The 27,837-nt window shown below is 40.0% G+C and overlaps 1 protein-coding gene across 3 annotated transcripts in view; it reads right to left on the bottom strand.

Moving 5' to 3' along the window:
• syt9b (synaptotagmin IXb) overlaps nucleotides 1-27,837 on the bottom strand; it is a 63,803-nt gene that overhangs the window by 24,405 nt on the left and 11,561 nt on the right. For all 3 annotated transcript variants that reach the window (XM_085414813.1, XM_085414811.1, XM_085414810.1), the window contains 3 exons: nucleotides 8,807-8,982; nucleotides 5,663-5,880; nucleotides 4,419-4,959 (listed from right to left, as the gene is read on the bottom strand). In XM_085414813.1, coding sequence (XP_085270939.1) covers nucleotides 4,419-4,959; nucleotides 5,663-5,880; nucleotides 8,807-8,982 — 935 coding nt within the window. The remainder of the gene's footprint in view (nucleotides 1-4,418; nucleotides 4,960-5,662; nucleotides 5,881-8,806; nucleotides 8,983-27,837) is intronic.

Below are 27,837 nucleotides of genomic sequence, written 5' to 3' on the forward strand. Positions count from 1 at the left end.
AACCTACGGCAGAACTAGGCTCAGGGAGGGGCGGGGCCATCTGAGTTCAAGGTGAGGGTGGGAGCCAGAGATAAATAATAACTTGTGATTAAATGCAGAGTGGTCTGTAAACACATAGAAAGTGAAAAGAGATGAGTAAAGACAAAACTCCCAAAATAACTGAAGCAGTTCAGTCAGTAAGCTTTTAGTTTTAGGACAATGTTATGCAGAACTTCCTTTTCACCCATTTGGTAATCCACTGATGAAAACGAAAAGTATGCGTCTTGATATATAATCTGGCCATTTTAACCTTTTCCTAATTCATCATCGCTAAAATCCCCGTATGTATAATATCTTTTTTTTTATATGACTGAAGTCCTTTGCAGTGCTACTGAAAAATAGAGGACAAAGTGAAGCTGCATTCCTTCCTGTGCCAGCAAAGCATTCCAGAGTAGGATTTCAAAAGCTGCTCCAGTAATTAATCACATTAACAGCAACAACAACAACATAACAAGTGTTATAACTCTGACACAAATTCACAAAACATCTTTCTATTACTTGCTTGGGGCTATAAAAACTCTAGAAATATGTTAATTTTAATTAAAAATCAACATGCTAGAGTAACAGGTTCAAGATCTTGAGAATTTGCTTTTATGCCTAACCTTATATACATAACCATAACTTATAGACATCATGGCTCTGATGTCTATAAGCATGCAACTCAGAAACATGTATGCATTAGAGTCCAGTGCATATGGCCTGCAATGGCTAGGGGTTCATTCACTGCCAAGAGCCATGATTAATGCACAGACACTGTGAGAAGACCAACACGGGGTCCCAATCTGTAACCTCAAGGGAGGTAACCTAGTTCTGCTGGGGATAGTGAAAGAGGTAATAGAAACTTTATATTTTTCTTTAGACCTCCCTCATAGACCTAAAATCCTGAGACGCTCACATGGCTGTGCAGACACAAATCTGAGTAATCAAACTGATTCTCTGTAAAAATAAGAGAGAACAATCATTATCTATGTATTTTGTGCATGCATATAAAAACATGGGATTGTTTTAACAGATTTCTGGGCTTTCTGGAAACAGAGAAGCACAGTTACACGTGTAACCTCGTTTATGGACGCCTAATCTGAAGGCTAAGAGAGACTCAAGTTACAGTTTGGATTAACGTTACTTGCTGTACAAGCCGTCAACGTCATATTTTTTAATTTTTTACAAAATTGACATGAATGCAGCAAAATAAAAATAAAAGACCTGCCGAGCAACTTTACAAAAATCCTTTTTAATCCTGTGAAATTTAACCAGCTAAAAGTCAGATTGGGTCATATTAAGATATATGGAGAAAATACTTTGAAAACATTTACAAAATGTTCAGCATGCAACTCAGCATGATCTCGCTCTCTTCCTGTTCTTGTCACATTAAAAAAATAGAAAATGCGGTTTCCACTGTAAATTGATAGAATAGTGTATAACTATGATTTCCTAGTGATAAGCAAGAGTGAGATAGTTTTACCCTCTCTGTTTACCCACTGTGTGACAGTGGCTCTCAGAGAGTTGAGTCAGTGGACACAATATAAACTATGTGATGGAGGCCTTTGTGTTTAAATGTATCCATTTACCAGTTGATTTCATTCATTTTCTAGAGGCTGACATGTCCGTTGTTTTACGTGTGTTGAGTGTGATCTTTTTCATAGTACCAGGGCTCTTTCTGGTCTATTCTTGACTTGATGTGACACAGGTTAAAAATATACTTCAGTGATAACCAAACTCAACCTAATAACGACCACATACAGCTTCACCAATCCAAACTATCCATCTGCCAAAGTTGGTGTTCTTGTTCAAAAAACCCATTCACCAATTCAAAAAATAGAAAGTGACTTCTAATTCAGCCTTGCAGCTTGAAGTACAGGTGATTCAGTCAAATAGAACCTGTATTAATGGCACTGTTTCATTATAACTAAAGTTCACGTATGATTGAGTTTGACATCTTGAACTATACTGTATATCCTCTTGCTTAAAACGAAAATAAAGGTAAAGGTAAACTATGCAGAGTTGGAGATGTCTGTCAGTGTCCATTTTTATCTATGGTGTTAAGGTGGATGGTTAAAAAGGCATTATATCTAGAAAGTGGACGCCTTATGACTTGGACATACAAGACAGGACAGCTATACATCACATATTGAAAGTCTCAGAGGAGGGCCTGACCCAATTAGACTGACCTTATTTAGTTGGCAATGCTGTTGAGTCTGCGCAGTGTGGAAACAATATTTGTGAACCAACGAGATTAGTATGTGTGTGTTTATGAGGTGGGAGTGTTGTCCCACTGCGTCTTCACATCACTGTAGTTAACGAGGCACAAACAGGTCAGAACTGGTTTAACGCTGGCCCAGCTAACGATCATTTTCTCTCTTTGAACTTAATTAGTTGATGAGGAGCAGCTGCGTTGGCCTTGTAAGTTTCAAAGCCTCAAAATTAGGCTGAGTGGTGGTCACAATCCTGACACTTTGGCACACATGTTCATATGCACTGTATTTGTCAGATGCTTTTCTAAAGACGTGCAAACGTATGGGCCTCTTTTATAAACAGAATCACAGATAAAAGCAGGAACACAAGTCTAATACCATCTTCAGCTATGTAAACACTCTTAATTAATCATTTGCATGTAAAATGCTGCTTGCAACAGTTATTAGACAAGGGAACAGAAACAACAAAGAAAAATCACAATTGCACTGAATGCTCAATTGATACAGGAGTTGCATAATAGGACAAAAGGACATGTTCTGTTTGGTGGACACTTTGGTTCTGGAATTGCAATCAGGGCAAAATCTACTAAACTGAAAAATGTAACTCACACTATCATGTCTTTGGTTTCAGAGCAAAGGGCTGCGGCAAGAGGTAAGGGAAAAAGTAAATGGTTTGACTACAAATGCATCAGCAAGGTACCTCGACAACTAATATCAAGGCACTTCATTACAGAAATGTTACAGTAAACAGTTTACGAATAGTTAATAAGAGGGGTTTAAAGCATTTCTGCACAAGCATCACTTTTCACACCCAGAAGCTACAGCCATCGTTTACCTGCCTGAGTGCATCTATTCAACTTGGCGCACAACAACCTCTACACTCGTATGGTAACAGTGAGGCATTGCTAACTGAGCTAAATGCAAACATCATCATGCAAGCAAGCTTACAATGACAACTGATTATGTTTTGCAGGTGTATAGCATCACCGCCATGTTGGTTGCGTGTTTTATTGTGCTAAACACAAACTATTTCTGTACGACTAATGGATATGTCATTACTTTTGCAGTACAAAGACAAAGCACAGAAAACATCGACTGCATCCATAATCAAGAGCCTTGGCCTATTTTTTATTCTGTAAATTGTTTACAGGCTCAAAACGAAATTAATTATTCCACCCTTGTCCTTGACTCACTTGTCTACCTGACTTCAGCATCTCTTTGTTCAAATGGCCTAATTACAGCAGCGTGACTAAGACTAATATGAAGATAAAGTCTGATACCAGCTTTAAATAAAACACGGAATTTCTCATTTGGAGTTTTTACTCTGCTAAATCTATTTGCATATCTCACCAGCCTAAAAATCAGATTATACACTAGTTTGTTTTGAGTATGTTTTGAGGAATAAATGCTATGATTTCTGTTCAATGATTAGTGTAAGGCTTAACTTCTAAACTTCCGTACACAATGAAGCAATGCTTCACTTACAAATGACTAAATATGCAGAACGGTCTTTTAATCCTAGTCCGCCCATTACGATTCCATAAACAGATTACATTTGCTCATAATCAGTGTGATCTGACACTATTTGCCCATAAACAACAACAAAAATGTCTATCCCATACTGTAACTCTTGTTCAACAAGGAGGGAAGATATAACAAATTCCCTGATAGGAGGATCTAACTTCCTAACTGAGTTACTCTGTGTACCAATGCTGTAGATTTATTCCAGTGAATAATGTAATATAGACAGTGTCACTGTATCTCTGTCAAACCGACCCTAATCTTATGTGTAGATCTGGGTCACTACCCCCAAGTGTTCCCTACTGGTTTCATTAAACATTAACTGTGTCTAAGTATATTTTTATGTCTTTGCCTCTTGAAACCACAGATGAGTTCCACTTGGAGGGGAAATGAGATACAAGTCCGCTGACTTATCTCCTTCCCTCTGCTGTTATAACAGGGTTTTACAGGAGTTCTTGCTCTTTTTGATTGTTTGAGCAGATTTGTTACAGACTGAAAAAAAGACAAGGGATTTTGGGAGCTACAGATAGTGTCGGTCTCGCCATCAAGTCTCATGGTACTGACAATAAATAATAAAACGTTTAGTAAATGTAATAAATGTGGCCTTAATATGACGAAGAGAGAGTAAAATGGACAGTCAAAGAATGTAAAGAAGCTAGTTCTCACCGAGGTTACATATTGTATGTTCCGGCACAGTTTTGTCTCCCGGGGAAAGTCGGAAAGATCCAAGAAGTTGTCCACCACCACTTGGCCAATCAAATCATGGCGAGAGAACCTGTCAAAGTCGTAAATACTGAAGTGTAGCTTACGATTCGACAGATCTGCGTACGCCACAGGAAAGAGGAACACTTCATCAAAAACCGGGTTGAGTGTCTTCCGGTGCACCTTGGTCTGGTGCTTGGTTTTGCGGTCGGGCAGCAGGTAGATTTTGACGTAAGGATCAGAGGTCCCTGAGAAATCCTTGGCAGGAAGGTCCTGGGCCTTGTGGATCTTCACGATCAGCTGCTCCAGGTCAAAGTCAAACTTAAGGATAAAGTGAAGGCGCCCACAGTTAGAGGTTCTATGGCCATCTTCTGCATCTATTGAGCGCTGCTTGTAAAGTTCTGGTTTGATCCGACCCAAACCAGACAAAGACTCCTGGCGCTGGAACTGAGCAGGGTTGAAGTCGGGATTGGATAAGTTCATTTGACGACGGAAGGAGTTGTGCCTGTAACAAAGTGGTGTAATTGGAAGGTATATAAGGCAATTCAAATTATTCAGCAAATATATTCTTAAATCTTTGCATCTACTGTGTTCTCTAGCAGCTGAGGCCTGTACTACAAAGTAGGATTTTGGGTTTAACAGGCTAACTTAAGGTCTAACCCTGCGTTTTCAGTGTTACAAGATTGGTACAAATTTTCCTTGATAACTTATACTGCACATGTAAAATGTTCTGGAGGGAGTTATTTTTGAGAAATGAGAGCAAAATATAAAAAACTAAATATTGTCACCGTTCCTTAAAGATTCCAAAGATATAGTTTCACTGACAGTAATAGGTCCTGTAGTTCTGACAAACTATATACAGTCTGTTGTTCCCAGATACGCATCAATAAATATTAAAAACACCTTTATTTCTATGCTAAGGATGTCGTAGTGTAATCACAGCTGATGTGAAGCTTCACCTGGCATTAGTTGAATGAATGATGTCACGTTGGAAGTTAACATTTGGTATGAAAGAACCAACAGGGTAAGTGAAAAAGTTAAGAAAGTTAAGAAAAAGATATACTGGATATCCCGAACTTGCTTTGTAGCACACATCCCTGATGTATACTGTCACTTTCCTAATTAAGAATCTCTGAACTCTGTCTGTCATCTGTATTTAACCTGTCAGCGACACTAAATACTGGACAACAGTTTTAAGAACTACTTACCGTACAGAAGAGGTAGGTTCAGTAATCTGTCTCTGAACCCTGTCCCTGGCCAGAGTGTGAGCATGGTTTTTCTCCACCTTAGTTTGCGTCTCCAGTGGGATGTCAGGTGATGTGTGGCTTATCTTCAAGGCCGACTCCGGGACAGGCACACCCGAAGGGGGCCCCGAAGGCTCCTTCACACAGCCATCTTCACTGTATTCCCTTTCCTCCCCGTCCACCTGCACAGCACACATCAGTGTCTGCATTACTGCATGCTATTAAAAAAATATAATGTGGGAATGCTTAGTTGGACTGTTAAATTAATTTCTTGGCTGTATTTTTAAACAGAAGTGCCTTAAACCTGAAATGCTTCCACCTCTTTAAATACTTGAGTTATTATCCTTTTTCTTATTTTAAGATTAAAAAAAATTTAAAAGACATGTACTTTTTTGAAACATGATGTGTTTCTGTTGTAGACTTATTCCTGTAGCGCGACTGCCACTAATCACGGTTAAAATGTTATAATATGAAGCTCTAAAGACTGCCCTTCTTGGAAAATAAGTAAAAAAAATAAGTGCATGGCAACAATCAAATAAAGAGATTGATATCTGCAAGGTTGTTAGCTTAGCATTAGAACTAGATGAAATGAAAAATAGGTCAAGGACAGTCCAGTAAGTCTTTCCTAAGTTTCTGGGATCTTATCATCGATATAAAGTTGGCAGACAACCACCAAAAAAGAAGCAAATCTTTTGACTGTAGCTTTGATTGATTAAGCAAACAATTGTTTTAGCTTCCCTTTGCGCTAACATAGCTCAGACGACAAACACTCAGGATGAAATTTGTACACAATTTGAAAGTAGTGGTGGCAGTGTACTCGCACCAGTACAATGCCAAGTAGAAAACCCCAGTCAAATAGAAAATACACATTATAAAAAGGGCTTTCTGTTTGTGTGTATAATTATACATAGTTCAAATAGCACAACTGCTTGAAACAGATGCAAAACTATGTTACTAAGTTCTCTCTTTAAGGCCATTAATAGAGAACAGGACATTTTGGATCACTCTGGGTGATTAGATATTTAGTCATGTAAAAGTTGAGTAGAGCTGGAATTATTTTAAGTGAAAAAACTCTACAGACCAAGAAGAATGATAAGGTTACACTGCCCAGTCCCAACAGCTTCAACAAGCCCAACAAAACATTCAAAAGAGCAGACTCTCAGAGACACTGCTTCTTGTACCTGTGCATGACACGTGTGCTTCTTCGTTAGCACCAATGTTAACAGGTTAGTCTCATGTGAGTTGTTTGTTTTGTAGAGATTGGATGTGACACATTTGTCAGCAAAAGTAGACCACAAACCACTTTTCATAGTCATATCTATATCATGGCAATAGCATTACATAATTTATGCTTTTCATTACATTTTTAATATCTAGAATATATAAGAAGATAGCTGTAGCCCTGAACCGTTTTATACATTACCTTGGGTATCTGCATTCTCACGCAAAAATTCCAACATAGTATAGTTAGTTATATAGTTATAGAGAAAGTTGGATGGGTTTATAAAGGGTTTTCAACTTTTCCAGCTTATCTGTCTATTGCCAATGTGCAAAAAGTACAGCAGTTGCACTGATCCCAGAACCTGGGTATTTCCATTCCATGCCACATGTGAGCTGGTGTCACACAGTGGAAATTTGTGTATATCTTGTATATGGGTTTTATTCTGATTTTTAGTGTTTATTTATGAGTGTCGTTTTATTTGCATGGTTTTATTCTGTTTCTATTGCTTTTAGTGTTTTATGTGACATGGTTTTTATCCACTGTGGACTGACTGCACATGGGCATATGTGAGTAACGCTTTCCCCACTGTCATATGCTGGGTGCAGCTGTGCTGGGAAAGGGTTGCCATGGCTATAAGCCAGGGTCTCTTCCGGGACGAGTTTTCTGGCCCCTATTTGTGTATTTGCAGGGTGCTGACGCGAGGGGATCCATGGTGGCATCGCGTGGAGGATTCTGGTGTGAAATGGAAGCTGGGCTGGGATGTGGTGGGCCCAGTGAGTGGACAAGAGAGGGGATAGGAGGCTCCTCCTCGTCGGCCTAAGACAGGGCTGGCATGGACCCAACTCATGCAAGGGAATCTCTGGCCTGCTGGTGGACCCATAATGCATCCAGGGTTGTGGGACATTACATCAGGGGATTTTAGTAAATGTAGAGAATTGCATTTTTACTAGCTTTAGCATTGGGTTTTAGCTGGGGGGGCTTTATCTGTCAATAATATTTCTATCGTGTGTGTTTTTAAGGGTGGTTTTTATTGGTATTTTCTGGACTAGTAATAAACTGTTTCTGATCAGACCTGCTTCATCTCTGTGCCCTTGGTATCTGACTCGCTTGCTCCCCCTTGTATTTTAAAGAATCTTTCTTTTTAGCACGACATTCTGGCGTGACCGCTTTAGTGTCCCCGTTTGTTACACTGGCACAACTGTGACTATAATTGTCAAAGGTAAACTCAATGTAGAAAGACATGGCTGGCAGTAGCAGAGCTGCAGAAGCGACACTGATGGTATAGATGACACCTGCTTGCAATCAGCAGCATTTCAGTTCAGGTTATCATCGTGTACCAATTAGCTGAGCAGCTCTAAATATTGCAGTATGAGGTTGTAGTATGACCTTTAAAATGGATTTTAATTCTAATTTGGCAGTGGCTATCTAACAACATCATTACAGTTTGACAACATAAGTACAATATCAAGTATTAAACTGTGTTGTATAAGAGTTTTATATAAATTATATTCTATAAAGGCCGTATTATTTTAGGAGTAATCTTGCAGTGCAAGTAGACTGATTACATACAAAAAAGCGGCAATAAGACAAAGTGAAATACAATTTTCCCTGGAGATTTTTGGAGTATCTGGTTGTCGAAGATGCAGACCATATCACTGTAACAACCGGGTTGGATTTTGGCCGAATATGACGTTGGTTGCATGTGATATCCTCTTGTGACCCCTGGTTTCCTATCTGCATCTGTACTGTGAAATTCAATACTGGCAAATTCAAAGAAAAGTATTCTTTAAAAAAATGATTTTTACTGCTCCTTTCTGTTTACATGATATTCCCATTAAAACTAAATGTTGCTCATACAAGTAATTAACCCTGCTCTTCCTCCTTACCTCTGTGAGGACAGGTTGTTGGTCTCCTCCCAAGAAGTGTGCCCCCTTGAGGACATCTGGGAGGAAACGACCACTTAGTGGCACCCAGCACAGCTTCCATGAGACAAAGAGGGAGACGCTGAAGAGAGCCAGACCACAGGTGGTCACCAGCAGAGACAACAGGCTCACCGATACATCTAGAGATGGAAGAGAAAAAGGAGGCGGAGATGCTCAGCGAACGGTGAACGCAGCTTTGCCTGTGAAAAATGCTGGCACAGATAAACCAAGCTCCCTACGGAGGACAGACTGTGTTTATTAAGAATGCAAAGTTAAAGAAGAAAATATAACATTTTCTCATAGTAGGCTAAAGTTTAAGAAAAAAATATGTTTAATGAACTATCCAAAAATCCCAGCAATTAGACAGAGATACATTACCATGTTGATAAGGTGCTAAAAGGCCACATCAAAATATTCTAAACAATCTTGAAAGGGAAAAAATGATCAGGGAGAGATGACCCATTTAAATTATTACCTAATTCTAATAAATAATTATTATTAATTATAATTCTTTTTCAACAGTCATATAATCTTTCCTCTTATTAGGATGTTTTAAAAACTGAATAGATAGAAGAAAATGTGGAAAGATGTCACTCATTCTTTTTTTAAAAAATCCAAATGCACAAATCTAACAACTGACACTTTCAGTGCAACACACATAATTATAGGTGCGCAATGGATGGATATTTTGCAGGTGAACAAACCAATGTATAAATAATTGCAAATAACCTACAGTCAGGAAAACATGTGCAGGAATGTGTTGTGGCCAGACACTGCCTGGTCTGTTGAATGCACAGAAACATAAGAGGGCTTTTAATTTGAAATGGACACCGAACTGTTGAATTAGTGTTAACAGCATAATGCTGAAAAACGAGAGTTTGTCTAGTGGAGGATACATACACTGCATACACTAATCACATACTAATAATAACAAAAGCTTGCTTCAAATAAAGCCCAGCTGCCTTTGAAGCTGTAGTAAATAAAAGATGCTTTAAGAAAATACAGCTTACATAAAGTAGCGGGAGTGCCACTGAGAGCCAACGGAAGCTGCAGAAAATGTATACAGGCAAACAACTGTATACATAAGTATAAGCACAAGTGTATTATCGTATCTTATATCACATTACATGACTTGTACACATCTATGCTAACTGGTCACTTCATTAGGCACACCTAGTTAGTACCAAGTTCCCTGGTGAAACTGGCTAGTTGAGCTTTGTGACATGGTACACTGTAGTCATGAAGGAATTTACATGGTTAGCTGAATAAACAGGCAGGCTGTGGCACTGAAGTCATGCTCAGTTCGTACTAAGGGGCTCAAATTGTGCTGGGAAAATATCTGACAAACTGACCGGACTTCTGCATGAGTGAGGGGCTCTGAATATGACCCAGAAACCAAAGCACAGAAGGTTGTACAGGGTCCAAACAGCCATAACCAGGAGCATGCTTATTCAACATTTACATGTTTACGCATCTTAGAATTCAGACCGAATGTCAATGAGGAGGTTTAATGTGAAACACCTGGATTTTGGTGGGTTCCATTGTGCAAACAGAAATTGTCAAATTAGGTATTGTTTTACATTTTTATCGTTAAATTAACAATTAAATTAACAATTGTTAAATTAACAATTAGGGCATTAAATAAACAATGACGCAAATGCTTCAGTTCTTAAAGCAAACTTGAAAGGGTCTCTGGTTGTGGCAAACCCACAGAGAATGATTATCCAAACTGTGGTTCCGCACTGCAATGCATTTTAATGTCTCTCACTCATTGTTTTAGGGTTATTGGCCACAAGTTTATTTCTTTGTCTCACAGTCCTCATCAGTGCTGTTTCCAGCCATTAAAAATTGTAATATCCCTGTGTATCCCTCTATTTACAGGGCATCTGTTCTGTATTTCCATCTGTATGGACCACATAAAATATGCAATATTTATTTCCAGACTGCAGTAGTGATTGATGGACGTTTGAGACAACTGGATAAAATGTTGTCGTCCATTAGCTAAGGAGAGAGTTTGCCTCTTATCTGCTAGGTAATAGCACCCTGTAGCTTCAGAGAGATAATGTTTGTTGATACCTCTTTCTTGTGAAGCAGCCTTTTCAAACTCATCTAAAAGCTTGGCTAAGAATGTCTGCTGAGATAAGATGCTTTAAAGAGGAAAACTTAGAGACACGACTGAGCGCTCTGGATCTTCCTTTTTTTCTTTTTTTTTCTTCCTGCAAGTCATTTTGAATCAAACTCGCACAAAAACAAAGGTCTGAAATTTTGAGGCTCCTTGCTCAGTACAATGCCCTGCAGCCTTGATTATGCTTGAACAATAGCAGTGATAAACTCAGCATTCACAATGTCTGCAGTAGTTGTGTACCAGTGGCATGCCATCACATGAGCAAGAATCTGTTCTACATTTTTAACAGCTGCCGAAAGCCATGTTTATATTACATTTCATCTGTGGTTGTGAACCCATTCTTCTTTAACAGTGTTTATTATTTGTCGTTCCTGCTAAGCAGAGCTAAGAGCTTCTCTTAACAGTACAGCAGAGAATGCTTAAACCAGGGTTAGATCAGCTAATTTATGGATGCCATTAGAGTTTAGTACTTGATGTTTTTCTTTGCATTTTACTGTGCAACTTATTTCAACTTCTACTTTTACTTTATACAGAATCACTGAGGAAAGCAGCCTTGCAGAATGATTTATGTAGAAATATTTGAAATCAATTTAGCAGAAACGGGTTCTAAGCACACAGATGAAAACAGCATCCTGAAGTTTTGAAAAACATTTAGATGAGTTTTTTCACACTGTGAAAGTGATTTGCACACAACACCCCATATTTTCTAAGTAATACATATAATTAGTCTTTTATTATAAATATTTATAAATAAAGCTTTTATTTCACGCTTATTGGCTACTGGATGCAAATATCTAACCATCCTCATCACCAGCAACTCTGTGCATTTAGACATGTAGACGTGTTCAAACCAAGCATTGGGTGATTTAAGTGATTTTGAACGCCGACATTGTTGTTGGTGCTGGTCTGAGTATTTGAGAAGCAACTGATCTACTAGATTTTCCCGCACAACCACCTCTAGAATTTACAGAGAATGATCTGGAAAAGAGAAACTATCCAGTGAGCAGCAGTTCTCAAGAAAAAAATGGAACAGTAACTCAACAAAACACTCATTACAAATAAGGTATGCAGAATTCTCTGAATTCACATCATGTTAAACCATGAAGAAGATGGGCTACAACAGCAGATGATCACACCCGGTGACATTCCTGTGAAGCACAGCAAACAGACTCAACAAAAATTAAACAATAGAAGATCTGATAAGTCTCACTTTCTGCTTACACATTTGGATTGTAAGGTCAACATTTGGCATAAACATGGTGATGGTGGTGTAGGAAATGTTTTCTTGGCAATGCTTTAGGCCCCTTAGTACCAACTGAGTATTGCTTAAACACCTACCTGAGTATTGTTGCTGAACATGTCTATCCCTGCTTTGCATGATTGCTTCCAGCATGACAGGATGCCATGTTACAAAGCTTAAATCATCCCAAACAAATTTCTTGAACATGGCAATGGTAAATGGACGGATACTTAGGCAGCAGCTTTCTACTCAACTTGAGCGCTAAAAGAGCTTTTACTAGAAGTCTCAGTCACCCAATCACACACGCATTCATACAGTGCTTTTATCTAAACCACAGCCACCTCAGTCAGTTCAAATGGCCTCCACAGTCACCAGGTCTCAGTTCTAAAGATAAAGGGGAGTCCGACCCAGTACTAACAAGATGTAAACTGGCTTGTTATTGTAAATGAGTATTTTGATACCTAATCAAAAAACAGTTATGTACTGTAATCACTTAGGAATAAAAGCAGTATCATGACAAATGGAAAATCACTTTCATAAAGTCCATATGTACCTATGTTATTCAAAGTGCCCAGTGGGGTGCTGGTTTAGCTTAGTGGGTGAGCAAGTGACCACCTGCCCAGAATTCCCCATGTCTGACCTGTGACCCTTTGCTGTGTCTTCCCTTCTGTCTGTCTTCACTGTCACTATCCAGTAAAGGCAAAAATGCCCCCCAAAAATATAGATTAAAAAAAGAATGTGCACACTGGTTAATTATGCTACACAACTAATGATTTACCTTGGAGATGCTACCTTCATCGATTCAGGTTATAGGACATTAAGTGGCACAAGATACAGAGATTTCAGTTCTGAATGGTTTCCTTAGCAACAACTATAATTGGCTTCTTCAACAAAGCCAGTGAATGTGAACATGGTCACCATGTGCTCAGGATCAACTTTGTGCCAGTTTCAATCAGGTTGTTGCTGTTGTTTACCTTCACTACGGCTATAACACATCACTGTAGCATCACGTAGGGATAGGTTGCATCCAACATGTCGATTGCAGACATTAGTACACTCATTACCCGCTGCGTTAATATTGCTGACCTTTATACCTAGTGCCACATTAGATCAATACGATATCACTGTGCAAGATGCATGATGCAAATACACTTTCACTCATGGAGGTTTTCAGCTTGCAGAACGCAAACACTGAAGGAATAAGCTGCTGTGACAGTGAAGACCATTTTAAAGAGAATTTATCTTTTTTTTTTACTTTCCAGACTCCCTGCAGTTTTAATCAAGGCTGAAATTTGAATGCAAATAAGTAGGAAATAAGAAGAATCCTGTTGATGAGTTTAATATAAGCACATATTTAATTTCTTTACTGCTTTCATCTAAGCAATCTTAAGATTTACCACTTATTTTTGCCCCTATGTTTTGTTTTATTATCCATGTGTCATATTACTTTATCCCCCTGAATCTGAACAAACAGAACAGCTTTATACACTCAAGAATTCTGCTACTTCCATCATGATCCCAGTGACCCAGTTCCTCCGACAGCCATGAATTAACACTGTCTTCATCATGCTTGATAGATGACGTGATGATGTGCTGTAGATCACAAACCTTTCCTTCTCCCTACTGTCTTTTATCATATGATTCTGGTAGTTTCAGTAACGATGAGCAGTTCTTTCTCCAGAACTGGACATGCATTTAAAAAAGTTTTCTTAAAGCCTAATTTGACCTTTTTCTTACCAAAACCTAGTCACAGTTTACATTTTGTGGGTAAATCCTCTGTATTTACAATCACAAAGGCGCCTCTGAGTTTTGAATTTTGACTCTCCAAGTGAGTGCTTTTAATTTTTTTTCTAAGCCTGTCACTGGTAGTAAAAGTAGATGAGTTAAAATACCTAGGGTCAGCCATCGAAGGCAACAGGCAGTGCACAAGAGAGGTGAAGAAGAGAGTGAAGGCTGGGCAGAGTGGGTGGAGACGACTGTCAGGTGTGATTTGTGACAGACGGATGGCAGCAAGACTGAAAAAGGTTTGCAAGGTAGTGAAACCTGCTATGATGTATTGCTTGGAGATGATACAGACATTAAGGAAGAGCTGAACATGGTATTGATGATGATGAAAAAGATTTTCATTGTGAGTTCCCAGGATGGACAAGACTAGAGGTGAGTGCATCAGAGGAACAGGTCCAGTTGATCAGTTTGGAGATAAAGTTATAAATGCAAGGCAGAGCCAGCTCCCACTACTTTTAAGATTAGCCTTAAAACTTTGCTTTATAGTATATAGTTAGGACTGGATCAGGTGACCCTGAATCTTTCCTTAGTTATGCTGCAAAAGGCCTAGTCTGCTGGGGACCTCCCATTATGTAGGCGAGAAGGAAAGGGGCAGCCCACCTGCCCCCCAAGCATGGTTCTGTTTAAAGGGAATTATTCTTCCCACTGTTGCTAAGCTTGTTCAGAGGCCGACATGTGATTGTTGGGGCTTTAATTTACAATATAAAAGCACCTTCAGGCGACTGATACACTATATAAATACAGTTGAACTGGGCGACCCACCGTGGCATCACATAATGGTGCCGAAAGAAGGAAAAGGAGCAAAACCTGTTACTAAAATAGTTAATTATTTAGTTAAAAAATGTGGATTTAGATACTTTAAAAGTTTCTGCTCTTTATGTAAAAGGCTTTTTTTTTTTTTTTTTTTAGCCTCCTCCATATGATTCGAGACATCTTTGAACTGCACGTTCCCATGAGCACCTATCAAATGAACGCCCAGCTTAAACATTAAATTCAACACTCAAATTATAATGGAAAAACTTACTTTTGAACCTATGAAAATAGAGGGACAACGTAAAAAAAATCCCCACTTAATGCCATGCAATATTAACAAATTAATGGTGTGACAAGGCACTTTAATCCCATTTTATTTGCTTCACTTGAAATTCAGTGTGGTGGTGTACAACAGTAAAGACATGCCATGTCACAATAAGACGGGTAAAACATAAAGCTTTCTGAATGTGTCGACAAAGCTCTGCATTACACGGACGTTAGAAGTAGAGCAGAGTCAGCACTATGATTTGTGAAATGAGGCAGGTAGAACACAGTCCTCCTGTGCGCAGCTCTGCACTTTGCAAGCAGCTGGGATGAACTGAAAGCAGAAAAAAATGATCTACAATATGTGTCCCCGACACAGTGCCTGGCTTATGCTCTCAGCTGGCACAAATACAAAGCGTGCAGCTTGTTCTGCTGTGCTCTGGCTTTGATGTGCCAAATAGGTGATGCATTTTCTTCGATATTTCACACCCAAAATCCTGCTTTTAAAAAAACTGAAACACAATGCAGCTCAGAATATCTTTATTTTGTACTCAGATCAACCGTGTTAGATTTCGAGGCTCACCGTGTTCCTTCCAAACCCACTTCTGCTCAATATTTGAATTTTTTTTAAATACTGAAAACACTGTTGTTCTTTGATCTAGTGGTTTCATCCAGTTACATTTGTTACAGCCCTTTCTAAAGCCACAGGGTGTCTCAGCTTGTCAGCTTCTCGTGCAGGGTGCAATCAACGCACCAAGGCATCAGCTCTATACAGCTGGTGGCAGTTAATTAGATTCAGGAGCTCCACTAATCAGTAAGCTCACTCCTCACTAAAGGAAGTTGACAATTATAATTAAAAAAAGGTCAGAGAGGTTCTGATTAATATAATTGTCTGAGTTGTGGTTTCTAGGGGGTTTTTTTTATGTGACTATACATAAAGGAATTACAGGTACACCTAAAAAGTTTCTAATAGCTGCTGGGATTTAAGGGGTGGCGTATATCAGTGCAATCAGTGCAGAAGTGGATGTTAAAGCAGTACAACATGCTTCCTGTCAGCCCACCGCTTCTCTTTGTAGCCTAATTCATACCTAGGCTAATATATTTATTCCTCCTGTCAGAATTAGACTTCATAAGTCATTATCTGGACAACATTGTGTTCATTTTCCCTTGGAAAAAGTTACAATGAAGGATGACTCCAGCCACTGTGTTGCTTGACTAATAAAGTAGCTAGACAGGATTGATCTTCCATTTTTGCTTCTAATATTTTTTAAAGACTTTATTTTATTTTATTAGATAGTGACAGCTGAACAACCAGAAGGTAAGATAGTGATGGATGACATGCAGTAAATGGCCTGCGGTGGAAGACAGAATTAAACCCAGGCTTCTGCTGTGAGAACAGAGGCTCTGCTACATGGAGCACACTCTAACAGGTACTCTGTAGCACACCCTGACTTTTACTTTATCTCATATGTTATTTTTTTCTTTGTTTTTTAATTCTGAAAAAATGCACGCTTGAATATGCCTAATTCAGTATCACTGCATAAGTGGTAGAAAATTGATAGGTTAATGGATTTTGCAAAAAATGACTGCATGATTTTGAAGACAAGAAGGAAAAACATGAAGGATTTCAGAGTATATTTATATACTATATATGCACTTTATATAGTATATAAATATACTATATAAGTGCCTCTAGACACTAGATACATAAAGTTGACATTACAGTATAAAACATGGATGCAGTTAAATTGAAGCCACTATAAAAGTGCCTAAAAGCCTGCATGGAGATAGCTGTGGTTTAAAAAGAAAATACCACTGCTCCTATAGAAGACTGAGATCTCTATAAACACTTTTAATGCCAAGTTTTTGGGCCCAGTCGCTCTTTTTAGGTCAAATTGAACAAAAAATTGAATCTATTTTGCAACTATTGAGCATTTCATGTTTCAAAAAAGAGAACTACCTGTGCTATGAAACTGCACTCTTGACCACTAACACTTTAGGGCAGACAAGTGAGCGCGCAGTTTCACTGTCAGTTCATTCAACCATCCTGAAATCTCGACTTTTGGAACTAACATGGTGACAACAGAAACGCTCATCTTGAGGCTTCAAAACAATATTTTAGAATGTGTCTATGTCCACCTGTCTATGCTCTGTATACCTGTCTATGATGTCTATGTTGCCTCAGCCATTTAGTTAAAAATGAATAAGAAAAGAAATGCATGGTGTTTTAGACCTTTGTTTGAATGCAAGGTTTCAAAGAATTCCAGGCTGTGAGGCCATTAATATTCTACAGTAAATTCATTCACATGAAGTAAAAGCAGAGGTGCTACATGCTGAAAATCAGATATTCATAGAAAAAAAGTATTTCAAGTGGAAATAGAAGCAGCTCTGATAGTCAGCAGAGATGAGATTGGATCCACTGTCATCCCCAATAATGCATTACTGCCATGGTAAGAGGAACAGTGATGATGGAAATGAAAGAATTAGGGCTCATGCTTAATACAAATGGCTAAATATGATAATTATTATGCACCTGGCAACAGCTTAACACCCATAGTAAGAGTAATTAAGAGATTGGTGTGTTTTGACAAACTGATTTTGTTGGTTGCTGTTTTGTTGCTCACTGGATGCTTTTAATGACAAGCACTTTGCAAATCTGGTCCTGAAAGGTGCCATTTGGATACATCTTTATTACTTTTAATTGCAAATGAGCCACAAGGCATCTTCACGAGTCCCATCAACCACTCGTTGCACAGGAAATGGTGGAAAAAAGCAACGCATTTCAGATTGTGAAACAGAATGCTTTACCAACAGGAAGCACATCAGCAGAAGAGATCAGAGTTAGATTTTCACTGCCCAACAATGCAAATGGATTGTCCTGATAGAAGCCTTGGCGGAGGCGTACTCCTGCCTCTGAACCAATTGAAGCTTAAAACCCCAAAGTGAACACACAGATGGCTGCTTTTATTGATTTGGACTAAATCTCTCTTTGATGAGGCGTTGTTTAAATCAGCAAAACACTTAAGGCCGCCCGACCGTTCAGAAAGGCTGACTTGTTTTGAGGCTCAGAATAAGCAGAAATTGAGGTTTAAAGAGGGCCTCCAGCACTTTGAGACTTGAATGCTCCTGCCAGTTTCATATGTTTAATTTAACATACGTTATTTTGACAGTCACTCACATTTGCATGTACATATAAACCACGTTACCCCTTGTTAAGCAAACACTGTACAGAAATTGAATAATGCAATGTTTAAATATAAATTTTTTTCTGGAAATGTCAGCGTATTAGCCTAAGAATCATGCTAACAAACCCTTAAATATCTGTACAGACTTTTGTGTCTTGCAGGTATCTTGCAGCTATTGAACTATTTGACTGGATGTCCAAAATTTCATGACACTCCATCCAAGAGATTTTTGTAAGATAAATGGCTGATAAAGGAGAAACATCAGTGGTTACAAAAGTATCTAAAAGGCTTTGAGACTAACAGAGGCTGCAAACAAACAGCTAATAGCTAATAGCACAATCCAAATAGAAGCATGGCTCAACTAGCAGTTGTTCAAAACCACAAAGCTTTTACACAGTGTATGAACTTTTTCCAAGTTTTCTTTTTTTGTATTGTTTGTTTTCTCCACCTCTTCCTTTCTTTCTTTGAAGCTGTCCACATCTTGTGAGAATGTCGCTTTTGTGAGACCAAATTAACTGTATACTAAGCAGTACCTCGTTAATCAGGACCTCTGCCTCACAGTATGCAAAGTTTCTCTTTATCTGTCTTTGTTATGTGATGGCTGAAACAAGCTTGCAATCAGAGCCTTTTAAAAGGAAGTGGTACATTATATATGGTTGATTTGGGGGTGCTAATGTAAATGAGACTGGGTCTGTAGTAGATCAGACATATCTTTCTACAAACCATTTAATAATCATGTTTAATGTGAATCCTTTAAGACACAGGGCTGTCTAAACATAGCCTTCTCTCTCTCTCTGCTTCATTTTGCAGTTCATTAACAGCTCTATACATCCTGATAATAACCTTAACCCTTTATCACCTAAGTATCACACGGGCTGCCTGGACTTATTTGGTAATTTGGGCTGTAGAATCACAAAATAATGGGCATCTTTTAGGAAACATTTGAATTTTCTCCACAGCCCAAAATGACTGAGACGTTACAGTAATGTGAAGCGCACATGGTAGAATCTAGGTGGGGCCGATTCTTGTGAAATAAGCCTGCCATTCACTACTCTAACTGATGTTAACTGTTAGGGGACTTTCTACTCTGGCTCATTATTATTGGCTTTGTTTTTGCTCCTCCGGTGCATTACCGTCTCTGTGGTTGCATGCATTAGTGGTGAAGAGTGGATACCAAGGTCCCTATGCCTCTGAAGAAATCTGATTATCGCCCTCTGTTTAGTCTCTGTACAGAGCAGACGCCAATCAGGGGCACATAAAACACTGTCATGATGATTTCTGTTTAGTCCTGTATACTATCCAGCACACCTACACAGACAATAACCTGCAATTACACTATTGTACTGATGTAAGCATCACCAGGAGAGCATTTTTGCGTCCTACACTGAAGCTTAATATCTTCGTCTATAAATATCTGTATATAACTGACACATGCTAGCTGAATAGAGGCAGTGTTAGTCAGTTGGTTGGATAAATATCCATGTGATTTGATACAAATTTTCATCTTCTAAGAAAGATCAGTTCTGATCATCTGTTGATCTTTAAATTCTTTTCGTTTTAACCAAAAAGACTATAGTCTCGGGGTCGACTGGTCAGGTGTTTGGTTGATATGTGCTCATCTGACCAAATTATAACTGGCCATTAATCGTCAGTGTCAGGAACAGAAATCAGCCAGGTCGTTATATTGTAAGATATAAAAATATGCTTCTGGAAAATTATGTAAATAACTGACCATTGTTTTGTTTTTGAACTGTTGGTTCTGCTTTTGTTTGGTAAGACAAAATATGTGAGGTAAAGGTGGGAGTACAGCAACTCATTTTCAGTTAGTAGTTTTTAAATCTTTCCAGTAGCGGAGCATTTTATTTTGAAAGGAGAGAAGATCTCATAACTTATTGCAGTTTGGTAGAAATTGTAATGCTGAATCATTTGTCATTAAAATAATATTTTGTATCAAAAAAATGTGTTTGTGTATGCTGTTAGTTGCAGTTCTCAGAATTAAAATCAGAGTAGTCAAAAATCTGTATTGGTTGATCACATGGTCATTGGATGGTCAACTGGAACTGACCGAGAAAACTGCAGTGTCTCTCTAGTTAAGTTCATAAGTTGAAAATTGGAAGACAAACATTAAATTTTCACATCTGTGGAGTCACCCAAAGATTAATGTAAAATTTGGCAGTAAGTAAGTAAGTCTATGATCTATGAAATTGTTTGTATTGTGAGTTCAGGTCTTCTAGCTTTCTGCTGCCTCACCATGGATATTTAATGTTGAGCATTAAATATCCATAAGATAGATATATATATATATATATATATATATATATATATATATATATATATATATACACTCAACAAAAATATAAACGCAACACCTTTGTTACTGCTCCCATTCCCCATGGGATGGACGTAGAGACCTAAAATTCATTCCAGATACACAATATAACCATCACTCCCAAACAGTGGTCACAAATCAGTCCAAATGTGTGGTAGTGGGCACATCTGCTATATTGAGATAATCCATCCCACCTCACAGGTGTGCCACATCAGGATGCTGATCTGACATCATGAGTAGTGCACAGGTGTACCTCAGACTGCCCACAACAAAAGGCCACCCTGGAATGTGCAGTTTTGTCTCACAGCAAAATGCCACAGATGCCACAAGCAATGAGGGAGCGTGCAATTGGCATGCTGACAGCAGGAATGTCAACCAGATCTGTCGCCCGTGCATTGAATGTTCATTTCTCAACCATAAGCCGTCTCCACAGGCGTTTCAGAGAACATGGCAGCACATCCAACCGGCCTCACAACCGCAGACCTCGTGTAACCACACCAGCCCAGGACCTCCACATCCAGCAGGTTCACCTCCAAGATCGTCTGAGACCAGCCACCCAGACAGCTGCTGGAACAATTGGTTTGCACAACCAAACAATTTCTGCACAAACTGTCAGAAACCGTCTCAGGGACGCTCAACTGCATGCCCGTCGTCCTCATCGGGGTCTTGACCTGACTCCAGCTCGTCGCCGTAACAGACTTGTGTGGGCAAATGCTCACATTCGATGGCGTCTGGCACGTTGGAGAGGTGTGCGCTTCACGGATGAATCATTGTTCACATTGTTCAGGGCAGATGGCAGCTGAGAATGTCCCAGTTCTTGCATGGCCAGCATACTCACCGGACATGTCACCCATTGTCATGGTCCTGGGTCGTTGACCCAGCGTTTTGCGTTTTTTCTGATCTGTATTAGTTAGGGTTAACCTGAAGTTTGGTGTATTGTCAGCCCTACCTGTGTCTGTCCTTGGTGCTCTGTTCATGTCCCCGTGTTGTGTTGTACATCAGTCTGTTTCCTGTTTTATTTTGAAGGCTCGTGTTCTGGATTTCCTGTTCTGTTCTGAAGGTCTGTGTCTGTTGTTATTGTGTTCAGCTTGTCTCCTCCGGTCCCCAGGTGTATTAGGTTCAGCTGTTCTTCCCTCCTGTGTGTGATTACCAGAGATGGGCAGTAACGCGTTACTTGTAACGCGTTACTGTAATCTGATTACTTTTTCCGAGTAACGAGTAAAGTAAGGGATTACTATTGCAAAAACGGTAATTAGATTACCGTTACTTTCCCGTAGGAATGCTGCGTTACTAAAACTGTGATTTTTTGCGAGAATGTCTCACGACAGTGACGTAAGCGAGTGCGCCGTTAGTGACAACAGCTGTGTGCAGATCAACAATGGATCACAGATCGATTGTGGGAGAGAGTATGAGTGTGCAGCGTGGAAGTACTGACCTTACTTTGAGTTTGATTCCATAAAAAGTGACAAAAACATTAGCGTCCATCGTGCATGGGAAGAAAACTTCTTTTTACAGCGAAAAAAACCCCTAAACTTCCAAGCAAGCTCCGAGAGCGCAACGACGTAATGGGAAACTCAGAGACACTGCCGTATCCTTCCACTGACCGCTGCACACCTGCACCAGGGTAAACCTCCGCCTACCGCAGTCCTGCTTTACAGGTGAAAATAGAGCAACAGGACCGCTGAGTCTTTGACTTTATTTATGTTCTGCTGTGTTTTACTTGCATCTATTTGAAAGAGTGAGTGTAAACAAAAAAAATATTTTATTTTATGAGCTGGAATGTGCAGAAAATAGGTTTAAATGTTAAACTAATTTATTCAACTCAGAGAATGTTGCATATAATTAAATTTTTGCTTGATGCATAAAGTTAAAAGATTAAAACTGATGAAACAAGTTAAAAAAAGAGACTTTTCCATTTGATTACATTTTGTATGATGGATTATGTAGAAAAAGTAGAATTGGGCTGAAAGATCTATCGCTTTATCACCTCTTCAGGTTGTAAATCGTGTTTTTAAAAAGTAACTAAGTAACTAAGTAATTAATTACTTTTGAAAATAAGTAATCAGTAAAGTAACGGGATTACTTTTTGGGGAAGTAATCAGTAATTAGTTACTGATTACTTTTTTCAAGTAACTTGACCAACACTGGTGATTACCTGATTACCTTGTGTGGGTATATTTAGTGGGTGTCGGTCTGTGTTCGTTGTCGGCTCGTCTGTGTTTCTTGGTATCCTGGTCCTTGGTCTGCGTCTCTCTGCTCCGCTCTCCGTTTTGTAAGATTTCAGGTTTGCTCTTTAGTTTCTCCCAGTTTAGGTTTGTCATTACTCATGCTTCATTGCCTGTTTTTGCCACTGCCACCGTGTAAATAAACTTCACTCGTATCATCAGTTTGCTGCATTTTGGGTCCTCCTTTTCCTCCACTCCACATGGCTCACTCCGCCAGCCGTGACAGTACGAGCCGACCAACATGGACCCAGCAGCATCCGCGCCGTCCCAGGAGTTTCGGGAGGAAGTGATCGACACAGTTTCCAGGTTGGTCAACCTGTGGCTCGAGCATGAGGAGGAAGAGCTTCACCACGCTGTAGAAGCCAGGCTACAGCAGCTCATCTCTGCTCACTCCTGGCTGCTGGACTCTCTTCACCCGCTCGCACAGGACTTCATCCTTCACGAGCTGCACCTTCACCCACCAGCCGCTACCGCTTCCCAACCCAGCCCGGCGGTGAAGATTTTGCCCGGCCCGCCGGAGGTTTTGCCCGGCCCGCCGGAGGTTTTGCCCGGGAGGAAGCGACGATCGCGCCGTCGGCGCGTCGCCCCACAGCCGGAGATTAGGACTTCGGAACTGCCGGCTGTGGTGAGTGGAAAAGACACTCCGTCTGTTTCGCCAGCTCGAATGACTGTTTATTCCGGGGCTGTGTTTGTTGAGCCAGCTGCCCAGCAGGTAACTCAGTTAGCCGCCCAGCAGCCACTAGCTCTGTTAGCCTCTCAATCGCCACCTCCATTACAGTCACAGCCAGACCTATTAGACACTTGGTTACAATCCATAGCTCAGTCAATAGCTCAATTGGCAAGAGACTCATCAGCTTTATTATCAGCTCAGCCACCTATTCAGCCACCATCTTCACCAGCTCCGCCTGTATTACAAGTCGAGTCCATCCAACCGGAAAAGCACTGTTTTTCACCTGTTCATGTCAAGCAGAGAGACACACCACATAACGCAGTTGTCAGTCCGCAACAGCTGGCCAGCCCAGAGACTGTGACACACTCCAGGGCCTCCCCAGAGGCTGGGTCCCAGCCCCCGGCCGACTCTGGACCCCTGGAGATTAAGAAGCCAGCTGAGGACTGTATCCGGCTGTCGCTGCCTGAGCTGGGTCAATGCTCTGTGCAGCTGCAGTCTGCCTTGTGTTTGCCAGAGGCCCGTGCGCCTGCTGGTTCTGATCTGTTCCTGCCAGAGGCCCGTGTGCCTGCTGGTTCTGACCCGTACCTGCCAGAGGCCCGTGTGCCTGCTGGTTCTGTTCTGTGCCTGCCAGAGGCCCGTGTGCCTACTGGTTCTGAACTGTGCCTGCCAGAGGCCCGTGCGCCTACTGGTTCTGACCTGTGTGTTCCAGGGGCCCCGGTGCCCACTGGTCCAGAGACTGTTTTCGCTGGGGGGCCCGAGGAGCCCGTCCAGCCTCCTGCTTCGCCTGCTGGGGGGCCCGAGGAGCCCGTCCAGCCTCCTGCCTCGTCAGCTGGGGTGCCCGAGGAGCCCGCCCAGCTTCCTGTCTCGCCAGCTGGATGGCCCGAGGAGCCCGTCCAGCCTCAAGACTCATCAGCTGGAGGTTCAGGAGAACCTAGCCAGCCTCCTGTCTCGTCAGCTGGGGGGCCCGAGGAGCCCGTCCAGCCTCAAGACTCGTCAGCTGGGGGGCCCGAGGAGCCCGTCCAGCCTCAAGACTCGTCAGCTGGAGGTTCAGGAGAACCTAGCCAGCCTCCTGCCTCGTCAGCTGGAGGGCCCGAGGAGCCCGTCCAGCTGCCAACTGCAGCCTCATCATCCTCGCCAGCTGCAGCTTCATCCACGCCACGGGCAGCAGCAGCTTCTTCCACGCCTGCAGCGCTACAGTCTCCGGCTTCCACGCCGTCGCCTGCTGCAGCCTCATCATCCTCGCCAGCTGCAGCCTCCGAGCCTTCATCCTCGCCCGGTCCAGCTTCGTCTTCAGCATCGCCTGGTCCGGCTCCAGCCTTCGTGTCTTCAGCATCGCCTGGCCCGGCTCCAGCATCCTCGTCAGCATCGCCTGGTCCGGCTTCTGCTTCAGCTTCGCCTGGTCCGGCCTCTGCTTCAGCATCCTCATCAGCTGCCTCGTCTGGTCCAGCCTCTGCTTCGGTCTCGTCTGGTGCTGCGACGGCCATGCCACCTTCGGGTCCCAAACTGCCGCCTCGACATTGGCGGTCATCTGCCAGGCCGCTGGTGGAGCGTCATCGTCAACATGGACGACCTCCTAGACGCCGCCACTGCCTTCCGTGCGGTCGGCCTCCAGACTTGTGTCATCGCCGCCGTTGCCGTCCACACGGTCGGCCTCCAGACTTCTGTTATCGCCGCCGTTGCCGTCCGCACGGTCGGCCTCCAGACTTCTGTCATCGCCGCCGTTGCTGTCCGCACGGTCGGCCGCCTGAACGGTTTCCCTGTTGCCGCCGCTGCCGTGTATATATATATATATATATATATATATATATATATGTATATATGTATATATATGTGTATATATATATATATATATATATATATATATATATATATATATATATATATATATGTATATATGTGTATGTGTGTGTGTGTGTGTGTGTATGTATATATATATATATATATATATGTATATGTATATATGTATATATATATATATATATATATATATATATATATATATATATATATATATATATATATATATATATATGTATATATATGTGTGTGTGTGTGTGTGTGTGTATATATATATATATATATATATATATATATATATATATATATATATATATATATATATATATATGTATATATATATGTATATATATATATATATATATGTATATATATATATATGTGTATATATATGTATATATGTGTATGTGTGTGTGTGTGTGTATATATATATATATATATATATATGTGTATATATATATATATATATATGTATATATATATATATATATATATATGTATATATGTGTATGTGTGTGTGTGTGTGTGTGTATATATATATATATATATATATATATATGTATATGTATATATGTATATATATATATATATATATATATATATATATATATATATATATATATATATATATATATATATGTATATATGTGTGTGTGTGTGTGTATATATATATATATATATATATATATATATATATATATATATATATATATATATATATATATATATATATATATATATATATATATGTATATATATATGTATATGTGTGTGTGTATATATATGTATATGTGTGTGTGTATATATATATATGTGTGTATATATATATATATATATATATATATGTATATATGTATATGAAATCATATTATAAATAATGAATTATCAGAGCTTTTCACAAAATTCTTTTGATTTTGAACGACTTCCAATGCAACAATTCTCTGCATGTGTGATAGCTTATCTAACTTCAGTAGGTTATACTAGAAGTGTATTTAGATCACATGTTTTATTTTGTCACTTACACACACATTCACACATAATATAAACACAATTAATCAGTCTTAGTGTTTTTGAACATTTGAGCACGGCTTGTCGTAAACATCAAAGAGTGTAATAATCCAAGTGTGCAGTAACCACTACTCTAAATTCTGACGTTTGATTTGACACTGAATCTTAAGTTAAATATTTGTAAAGAGATCAAAGAAACTAGCCTATATATCCATATATATCACTATGCTGATATCACAGCAAAACGTGTAACACCGCTCAGCCGCCTAGACTAAAACAGTAAAACTGTGGCTGTGTGTAACACCTCCCCATCTCGGGTGTACACAGCAGATAGTGGATTGGTCAGGACGGTGAAACACAATCTTTATGTTGGAAATCCTCGGCAGTATAAAGGAGCTTGAGGCAACTGTTACTGGGATCTGGGATAAACTTGAATTGAGTTGAATTAGAAGTAATTGGCTGTGCAGCTCTCTTGCTTTGGGGACACACATACAGATCCTTAAACTTAACTCAAACAGCTGAAAGTAACAAACACAGCTTTCATTTGTTAATGTTAATCATACATCTCAATCTGTACGTCACTCCGGTAACTCAGCATATGAATTTTTGTAATCTGTATTTTGTGTTCTCGGGTGTTTATGCTGAAATGTTGAAAAATAAACCTGAATTTGTGCTGCTTGTTAAACACAGGGCTAATAAATAAAGTGCATGCCACGTTATGTGACAGACTCATTTCATTTAGAAAAATTGTGAATTCTTTTTTTAGTCGAATTTTTTTTGTTGTTGTTGTTGACTGCAACTTCATGGTAATCAGCTGAGGACGAAGCCAATGTTATAACCGATTTATTGAGTGTTGTAAAGTTTCACACTGTCAATAAGCGATCTTAGCATTGAGTCATCTTATTAAACTCTTCTATGTACAGTTGACTTCACTCCAGGGAGTACAGTACTGAGTACAGTTCAATAAGCTGCTACGTTCAAGTCAGCAGTGGGTCAATAAGAGAGAATAGCTGTGGTGAAAGGGTGGAATGGCACAGGAGTGAGGGTTTAAGGGGAAGAATGGGGATAATATCCTCTAAAACACTCTTGAAGTGTCAAGCAGTAAACGGTTGTAGATGGGGTGGTGTAAAAACAGATGGCGTGCATAGGAACAGGGTCCAGCTAAGAGGCAGGGGAAGACTTTGCCTCAAGCTTGTTTTGATGCTTCCAGCTGATAGAGGTGTTAGATTGGGATCCAGGATGTCTGGAGGCTAGGTCAGTGCCCCGAGGTCTTTGTTGCACTGCTCAAACCAATCCCAAATAGCTTTTGTGGTGTGACAGGAGACATCATCCTGCTGGAGTAGGCTGCTGCCAATGTTCAGGTAGGTCAACGTAACATTTGCTCGTGAGCCAGGACCTGAGGTTTTCTGAGCACAACGTTGTTTTGCAAGAGGAAGATCAGTGTTATTCACCTCACAAAGAAGAGAAGAGACATTAACTTTATTGGGCTCATTCGAGAAAATCATCAGAGATTTCTAAACCAAATTTCCAATAATGTTATGTTGCCTGGCAACAATACCTTGAAAATGCAATCATGGGTGTAATGAACCCTAACCTATTTCTCCTAACATTTAA

This window comes from Rhamphochromis longiceps, linkage group LG7 (assembly GCF_057381845.1).
Source record: "Rhamphochromis longiceps isolate RC_006_pf linkage group LG7, R_longiceps_female_GT1.1, whole genome shotgun sequence".
In the NCBI taxonomy this organism is placed as follows: Eukaryota; Metazoa; Chordata; class Actinopteri; order Cichliformes; family Cichlidae; genus Rhamphochromis; species Rhamphochromis longiceps.